Source organism: Aulostomus chinensis, chromosome 9 (genome assembly GCF_037954235.1).
Source record: "Aulostomus chinensis isolate RoL2024-O1b breed Wild chromosome 9, RoL_Achi_v1.0, whole genome shotgun sequence".
Lineage (NCBI taxonomy): Eukaryota > Metazoa > Chordata > Actinopteri > Syngnathiformes > Aulostomidae > Aulostomus > Aulostomus chinensis.
The window spans coordinates 26,570,733-26,580,125 of record NC_141328.1 but is presented as its reverse complement, the minus strand read 5'-3'; the positions used below and the strand labels follow the sequence as shown (position 1 = coordinate 26,580,125).

General features: G+C 42.2%; 1 protein-coding gene across 8 annotated transcripts in view; it reads left to right on the top strand.

The window, feature by feature from the left end:
* The window catches only part of cpne5a (copine Va), a 77,565-nt gene that overhangs the window by 19,089 nt on the left and 49,083 nt on the right, over positions 1–9,393 (top strand). For all 8 annotated transcript variants that reach the window (XM_086214660.1, XM_086214664.1, XM_086214659.1 and 5 more), the window contains 3 exons: positions 4,333–4,373; positions 5,159–5,205; positions 9,079–9,182. In XM_086214660.1, the coding sequence (XP_086070786.1) occupies positions 4,333–4,373; positions 5,159–5,205; positions 9,079–9,182 (192 nt within the window). The remainder of the gene's footprint in view (positions 1–4,332; positions 4,374–5,158; positions 5,206–9,078; positions 9,183–9,393) is intronic.

Genomic DNA, 9,393 nt, shown 5'->3' with positions numbered 1-9,393 from the left:
TGATCTCTGAGAAGCTGCTTAAGGGTGCATTAGACTAAAAAGTAGACCCACTAACCCCGGGGTGTGAGTAGAAATACAAAAGTGGCAGAATAAGCTTGAAAATGCAAATCGTCCTTCTCCCTGGCCCCTCGCAGCCATCTCTCATTGTCTCATGTAAAATAGAGTCTTGCTTCTCTCAAACTCAGAGTCTTGACTTTCAAGCTCACATTTGTCCTTCCAAGAACCAATGAGGCAGCAGCTCATACTGGAACCAGCCAGACAGACGCAAGACTATTTGAAACCACTTTACACTGAATTATAAGCTATTTCTCCAAGGTGCCAATTACAATTTTGACAACCCCAAGAAGGTAGGAGAGACTGCTGACAATAAGGTACTGTGGTTGCAGGAATTAATTCCAGCATTTCTTAGTTTGATAATCAGCCACATGGACCACAGAGCTGCAGAAATATCTCCAGGAGGCTGAGTGAGAGGGAGCTTGGGAAATATGCTTTAAAAATTAATATATTCTCTTCTTTTAAATAAGAATTTTGCAGTCAGCCACAATTCAGAGGTTAGACCTCCTTCACACTTCCCCCGATAATAAGAACATTTATTTATAATTATTTAAGCTAAGCTTAACACTTTTTTTACGTGTTTACAGCCAGAGAGAGCTTGCAGATTTGACAGCAGGGCACATGCATCGGTTAGGTGATGCTAATTCAACGTTAACAGCTTTTCCAGGTGCTGCCTCACTTATTAATTAAAGTGTGCATGAACAGTAACTACAAGCTTAATTCACAGATGAATAAACAAACATTACTTTGTCTGAGACGATTAGGCAGAGAAGGGAAGCTGTTAAATTGATATCTGTTTTTCTCGAGTGAAATCAAATTTCCTTTCTGGTGGTTGTGTTTGTTCTACGTCTAATAATACAGAGTCTTGCATGTGATAAAATATTTAATGCTCCAGTGACAAGTGGAGATTATTGCAGTCGGAGCAATGGAGTTTTTAATGAAGGTGCGAGATCGAGGGGAGTGAGGAAACGTGATTTTTGCCATCATTCACGTATTTCGAATTAGGCTCTCACAAAAGTTCCAGGGCTGAGGAAGTGCCTGGCTGTTATTACTTTTGTCCTACTTTCAATAAATTTCATCTTCATCAGCAAACTTTTTCTACCTCATCTTTCAGGATAATGATCCTCTCTTATCCCACTGTGATCTGTAAAGAGGAAGAGTTCACTCTGGAAATAGACAGCGTTGCTTCAGAGGGAGCTGACAGATTATCTGAGATGTTAATACCAGTCTCAGGGTACTACCGTGTGTACTCTGGCCATGTACACTCAAAGATGGCTGATTAATTTGCACTGTGTACTCATGAGTTCTTCTCGGAGTCGTGATAGAGCAAAGCAGAGACCCAAACCTTACCATTTTCCATGTGGTGCATCCTGTTTTGCAATGACGGTTGCGATAAGGTGATGGACATGGTAATTGTCAGGGGGTAATGGATGCCAGGCAGTAACAGGTGGATACAAAGAGGCAGTTAGTCATGGGTGGCATTGTTATTGCTGATGATAATTACACTGACAATGTTCCAACAGTAGTCAGGTCAGCTCAAGGCTAATATCCACCTAAGCTGCATCTATCATCCCCCACGTGTGCTGGAATCCAGAATTATGTGTGCATGAGTGAGGTCCTCCTGCTTGGATTCAGTCTGGAAGTCCCTCTGAATTCCTGCTGTCCCCTAAAGGAATGAGGATTGTCCTGAACTGGGTGATATTCATTTACTGACACTGTTAAAAAACAAACAAGACATATTTATTGGCCTGTACATTCGCGAGATTAAAGAAGCCTTCTCGAAAAAGCCTAAAAGAATGTCAGCGCATCACTCCCTGTTTGAAAGATCATATCTGCTTTATTAAATTTGACAGAGTGAAAGAAAGTGAATGACTTTGAGTTATTGAGGAAACTCAGAATTCCCCTTCATCTCCCCAGGAAAACTGACACATGCGAGAAGCTAAAAATAAAGATTACATGAATAATATTAATGCTGATTGCAGCTCTTATCTTTGAACCAGTCATTGAGCCAATCAGAGTGTTTGGCGGCTTGGAAATGTTTTGGATGATGATCAGTGCTGGGAGAAAGGATCCCTCCTCCACTGCCTGTTTGCTTTGAGGATTTAAGGAGAACAGTTGAGGAGTCCTTAAATGCAGCAGCAGCAGAGACAGAGTGGGAACTAGTGTGAATATTGATACCCTGCTATGTAAATACTGGATCAAACTCATGATACGTACACATGATGTAAAATCCAGAATGCTCTCAGAGATGCGAAATGAGATTTTAATCGAACCAAGTCGACGTGGATGCGCACAGATGGGCTTTATTGATGGAGCTGCGTTGCTGTTAATGGTGAAATACATCAAGACTGTTTTCACCTGAGGCTGAACCCACCAAGGCACAAACACCTCACTCGTCTCCATCCTCACTTACTATATCAGTATTATCTGATTTTATTTGCAAATAATCTGCAATTGTCTGATCAGTAAAATTTCAGACGCCATTTGCAGTTGCCTTGAGCTGAAAGTGATGCCTTCAAATTATTGGTTTTGTCTTACAGAAAACTCAATCATCTTGTTTATCATTCAAGACAAATACCCTGCAGCAATGAAATGTCATTTTGCTCCCTCTAAAAACAGTTCAAATGATCGTTGCCAGTTGCTGTTGTTTTTATCAGTCGTTAATAGACTTAACTCTGATGTGCTGACGCCTTTCTTTTGGATCTAAAGGCTCAAATTCTGGTAATACACATATTTCTGCATGCTATTAAATAATGATTGTGTTCTAGTCAATGCCCCAAGTTATCTTCACTTTTGACCAAACAGCAAATTACCCGCTAAAGCTCTTGCTGTGGCCTTGTCCCTATTTTCAGCCTCACTCACGAGTCAGTCAAAATATCACATTTAAATGTCTGAAATGTCCCAGAATAAAGGTGACAACTGTGCAACCTTGGTGAATCTCATCTTTAGAAGTAGCTGGGCTGTTTAGCGGTGTCCTCAGTGTCCTCGTCTCTGAGCTGTAAGGTTTTTTATTGTACTGCTCACTTGGAAATGAAAACTCAAGGGCAGTATGGTTTATGTGAAGTAAAGTGTGGTTTTAAATTACCATGCAATTATATTTTAGCTCTTTGCTGCCTGTTGTTTTGATGGAACCATCTAAGAGTGGAAGCATTTACCAGCTAGAAGTGCTCTTGGAAAATACAGACTTTCAGCCAAGGTCCATGTAACATTCCCTGACAAATCAATGCTCAGACGAGGATCCCTACATATTGAATTGCTATGAAAATGGAAATATGGTGACCTCCTCTGCTAAATCACGCAAGGACACTTGGAGAAAGCAGATCCCTGCTCCAGCAACTGTAAAACAATGGTTACGCACGATGGTTACGTTTACATGCACACCTTGTAATATAATATTCAGAAAAAGGCAGTATTCTATATTTGAAAAAGGTCTTGTTAACAGCTTATTTCAGTCAGATTTTCAGAATTTGGTCTTTTTAAGAATTTAGTCTTTTCCAATCTCAAAGATGTGGGATAGTAAGTTTTTTTTCCCCAGCATTTATTATGCATCTATAATCAGAGTTTTCTTGTACACATTTCTTGCCTCTTTTTTTTTTTTTCATTTAGATGAGTAAATGTGCTCGCTTAACGTCACAGTGCCTCTCAGACTGCTAACAGCGCCGTAACTCTTGCCTAACTTCCCGGAACACATTCAGAATCTAATCGATGATTAATCATATCATAATGAGGGAAAATACACTTAGCTTTTCATTCATGAGTGCACATTTTGATAAATTCTCTAAGTCTCGTAGTATATGATATTTTAAGTGGACGGGAAGGAAACCATGATAATCAACTTTGGTTCCACCCTCTCTGACAAGCCTCACCTGCCTGAAATTGCTCATCTGCATGTAAAGAGATTCATGAATGAAATATTCATTTTCCTTTGCCATGTATACAGGTTAGTCAGAATGCTGTCATTTTAGGTATGGAGGCAAAAACTGCAACAACAGGGGAATAATTAGTGCATGGATGTATTCAGTCATGTGTTTTGCTTTGTTAAACGGATGTGAAAAATTACCTCCATCCTCACTGTCAAGTCTGGAGAAAACCAACCTGGTGGTTTCTAACTAACTAACTGGTGAAAACAACCTCCTTGGTGGAGGTAATGAGGTTGAGATAACCTTCCAAACTGTTACACTTGGGTGTTCAAATTCTGTGACATTCATTAGCTGAACATAAACACATGCTGGACTTAAATGGGATTTTGATGTCTAACCTTCCTTTACTCTCTTACAGGGATCTCTTGGACAGAGACACTTTCTCCAAATCCGACCCATGTAAGTTCTCATTTCTTTACGATGCTAATTGCAGCTTAGTTTTTCCTGCGGGAAATTTGTCTTCTCAGAATCCGGCTCCCTGACACCTTCTCTCTCCTTTTGCGAAGCTTTACTTTTTACTTTTGCTGAGCTTAACTTTGATTCAGTTTACTCTGCTATTTCAAAGTGTTCCTTCAATAACTGCATATCATTTGCACAATAATGTGACAACCTTTCCTCACCCACAGCTACAGAAAGTACCTTAATGCATGCAGGGTATAAACGCCAGCCTTTGAATACAAATGGGCGTCTTTTGGTGAGACACATGGGCACTGCCATAAAGGCATTTTCTCTGATTCTCCCTGTTGGATAGAGAATGGGAGAAACACCCCCCCCCCCCCCCCCAAAAAAATGCGGAGGAGCTTCAAACCCTTTGTGTAATAAGGCTATTGGGAGAATATCACACTGGCCTTGTTTTGTGTTACCCTGAGGGACTGACCTTGGGATGTGTGACAGGTCATGTTGCTTCTGCTCATCTCAGCTCCATTTGAAATCATAAAATCAGATGAGCAAAATCTCACCATTAAGAATTGTAGCTTTGATTGCAGAGCTTAGGAGGTTTATATCTTGCAGACTTTTATTCAGAATTTGATGCAATGCAGCAGCATCAAGCTTCGTTCTGCTGTCAGGGTGTGGCAGGATAATTAATGATGAATGTCAGCAAAGAAGCAAACAAACAATCTGGGGAACTCGATGCCTGAGTGAGATTGTTTCGTGACACTATCTTCCGCTGTTTGTCTTTCCAGTGGTTGTGTTGTACACCCAGGGCGTGGAGTGCAAGCAGTGGAGAGAGGTAAGAGATCAGAGCCGTCCCCCCGTCAACAATCAGACCTTCTCCTCTCCATGACAGTCCACTCTCCTCTTACAACCCCCCCTTTTCTCACTCTCAAGGTAAATGCTGTGACTGCCAATCATTTGCAATTGATTGACCCTGCAAATGTGCCTGCACTGGTCCGCACTGAGTTAGATGTGACTGATTGGCTGATTAAGGTGACAGCTACACATACTGTATTGATAAAGATTTGCCTTTGCCTCAGAATTCCCTCTGGCTGCTAGGCACTTGGCATTAATTAGACCAGAAAGGCAGCTCAAGTTGAGGAAAGCAGAGATTGCGGCAAGACAGTGTCTCTCTGGGAATATTACGAAATCTATCCATCTATGTATCAACTACCAGCTCACAAATGGGAATATCAGCTGATTGAAGATATTTCAACCAAAGAATGTTTTTTCTCACAAATAGGTGTCTTTCGCTCTCAAAGACATTTTTCCCTCGTGCTTTACTTCTTCGTGACTCCAGAATGCCAAAAGAACCAGCCACTTATACTTAGCTTGAGGCTAATTGGGATTTAAGGTGTGTCCACACCAAACGCGACGCAAATTTTTCGTGTGTTAAGTTTACATGTAAAGTCTTATGTACAGAGGAGATTAGATGCGAATTCGCATATATACTTGCTGGGCGGCGCAAATGAATTTCGTGACACAAATTTCGCGTATTCGCATCTCTTGCGCGACAAATTCGTGTGACGTTGTGTCAAGGGAGAGCCTATCAGTGTTGAGCTTCCCCTGTCGTCAGTGACGTCACGTCAATGGTCCTGGCGCCTGTAGTTGGTGTCCATCCATGATATCCTGCCACCGATCCTCGCCAACAAGTCTCGTCAGTCTGACCGCTGGAAACGGCCATCGTCCAGGCGCAGTTCCTGGAGAAGGCGGTGAAATTCACCCAGTTGTGTGCGCCTTCGTATTATCCCATGGATCCAGACACAGCGGTGTTTGGTTTTCTGCTGTATCAGGGACTTTCACAACAGGTACAAGCCAGCAAGAGCTGTAACGTCAGTCATGGTTGATGACGTAAAGAACTGGTGGAAAAAAAAATTCTCCTTGCGGGGGAAAGAGTTTGCACGAATGTCGTGAATAAATACAAATGATCCAGCGGTCAAATTCGTGCAAATAAAGCAATGCGAAAATTTGTGTAGCGTTTGGTGTGAACATGCCTTTACAGCTCACAACCGCCACAGCAACTAAACAGCAAAACTGTCCAGCACCTCCACTCAGTGTTTGTAGATTACTGAGCATCATGGATAAAGAAGATGCCAATTATACCAGAAGTTGCACTTGAGAGTTTGCATTGGATGTGTTTGTAGCTAGCTGTTGTTGTTAGCTACCACTTAGCAAGGTAAATATACGTGGCTGCTTCTTTGGTATGGAGTAACAAGGAAGCAATGACGGAGGAAAAAATACACCAATTTGTGAGCGCTTGAAAAGCAAAAAAACAAACCAAAACAGGTGACCTTCCGCTTTGATATCGTTTACTCTGGATATTCCTTCATTTTCTTTTAAGATGAAGCACTTACTGCAAAAGCCTCAAACCAGCCAACTTAGTCGGTGTCTTTATTTACCCTTTTTAACAAAATACTTTAAAAAACCAAAATATTTTGCTTCTGCCTTCATGTTCAGATCACTTCTGCTTGAATAGGAGTGCTATGTTGAGTCACTCGGCGGAGGCCATGGTGTCACGCAGGAACACAGCGGTTTGACACAACACATTTAAGAGTGGAAACACTTGAGCTCCAGCAGGCAGAGTGAAGGTTTCACTTTGACTCTGTGTTTTGGTGGTAAGGGAGGGTCTGCCGGCTAGAAATAATCTCAAACTGTACATCACAAATCAATAACACATTCACATACAAAAACATGTTTGCTGTAGCTAAAAGGAAGCGGGATCTTTGCCTGTAGTTCACAACCAAACATGGTGAACCATTTGAAGTAGGAAAACGTGTATTTACTCTATGGAGTAACTTTGATGCAAAGGTTTATATGTCTCACTGTGTTTCTCACGAGGCGGTCAGCGGGCCTTTGCTCTCAGTAAGCTCGACAATGATATTCTTCGCAAGAGCCAGTTTTACTGATTGATGTGCAAATGTTGACGAGCATCAGGTACAGGAGCAGCATTCAGGCGAGAAGAGCCTCCCACACCTGTCATCTCTAGTTACTCTGCCCCACCTCGAGCTTGCAAACTGTGGGTGCAGCCTGAACATCCTCCCTGAAAGAGATACAGGCCTGTGTGGTGCAGCTGACAGCCGGAGTCAAGCTGTGCACTATTGATAAAGCTTAGTGTGTCTCTTGCTCCTGTTTGGTTGGAGCCCTTTTCACTTTGCCACCAACTGTCAGTAATCCAATTAGTCTTCTGTAGGACAAACCCACCCACACTCACTCGTCTCTGTAAAAATATGGACCAAATGGTTATGGATAAATTGTGTTTTCATTCCAGTGGGAGGCGACCATCAATTCCTCTTGCCCCCGTGACGAATGTTCCAAATATACAAAGCAGGATCCCATCACTCTGCCACCACGTTGGTTAAAAGTCCCTCCACTCCCTCGTCTGTAATTACTCCCAGTGCGTGACAGGTTCTCCTCTTTCTACTGCTTTCACTCAGCCAAGCAGCTGACACAATATAACCTCCTGAAATTCAAGCAAAGCCTGGCCTGTCCAATTCCAGTCAAACTCATAGACATTAATCTTTATACCTAGATTAATTTTCTGACATTCTAGCTCACAATTTATTCTACTTTGAGTTATTGGAGAGGAAGAAGTCCCAGGACCTAGAGATCCCAGTAGATATTGTGGTACTTTCTGCAAGGGTATAGTTGAAGTGGGAGAGCTGCTGGTTCATCTTCCTTTGATAAGTGAATTTGTTACTGTCCCTCAATGCAACTTCCACCACCTCTGTCGGCTCCAGTCCGACAGAGATTTCACCTCTTTGCATCTGCTGGAGTGAAGCTCAGGAGAAGCCACACAGCAGTAAATCTTTAATAGGCTTAGACACACTTTTATGCTCGATGGCAGGTTCCACTTCAGCAAAACGTCATATGTTGCTCCCACAATCCAGCGTTAAAACCTTCACAGGTGTGTGTCCATTCACAGTATTTGCATCATCCCTCAGCGGAGCTCCCTGTTAGCTCCCTGTTGAGTTTTACCCTCGCTGGATGTAATCACAACGGTGTGAGCTTGTAATCCTGCTGTTTCATCTCCTCATTAAGCTCTATCTCTGTTATTATTAATTCACTGTGTCACTTGATGGTAACACTTTCTACTGGGGATCTTTTATTTATGCAGCTCAACATCAGTTCTCTGACTTTGAATTATTCATTTTGGATGCAATTAATGTGCGTGCTTATGAACCCAATTTGTGTGTCTGTTTATTTGTTTATCAGCATCATCTCCTCAGATGGTCTTACTGGGTAACAAACAAATCATTTTCAGGATCTGTGAAGGAGGCATCCCCCTTTTTCAGCACCATTTTCCCTCCATTTGTGACAGTTCCCCAGTGTAAAGACAGAATGTGGAAGCCATTATTTTCTTTGCCTTTGTGTCCACGATGGTGTGAATGTGGTATTAATTAAATTAGTGTAATTAGACTCAATAAAGTTCTTTTCCTCTGGCTTGCTCATCCCCAGAATAATAAGAGGTGGAGAAGAAGAGCTGACAATGTGCAATCACTGACTGCTGTTAATCAAATCTGAGCTTATTCAAAGCCTTGAATTCTCATGGCTGCTGGGATGGAAGATAGAAGGGTGGGGTGAGGTAATAGAACAGTGTTTTTTTTGAGTGACTGCATGCGGTGTCATCTCAGCTCTCATCTGTCCCCCCTCTCTCTCGGTTCTGATCTAGTTTGGGAGAACAGAGGTGATAGACAACACACTAAATCCAGACTTTGTCAGGAAGTACATCTTGGACTACTTCTTTGAGGAGAAGCAGAACCTGCGCTTTGACGTGTGAGTTATTCCGTTTGATCTGGTCCTCTGAGGACACACGGAAGTGTGAGTGTGTGTTTCATGTGTGCTCCAGTCCTCCAAATCCTCCTTTTTTTTCTACCACAAGCTTAACATCTTCCACCTCATTCGCTCTCCATTTCTCTCTATCCATTTCTTCCTTCCTTCTCACTCATACCTGCCTCTCATTTGCGCTCTGTCTGTCTGTCTGTCT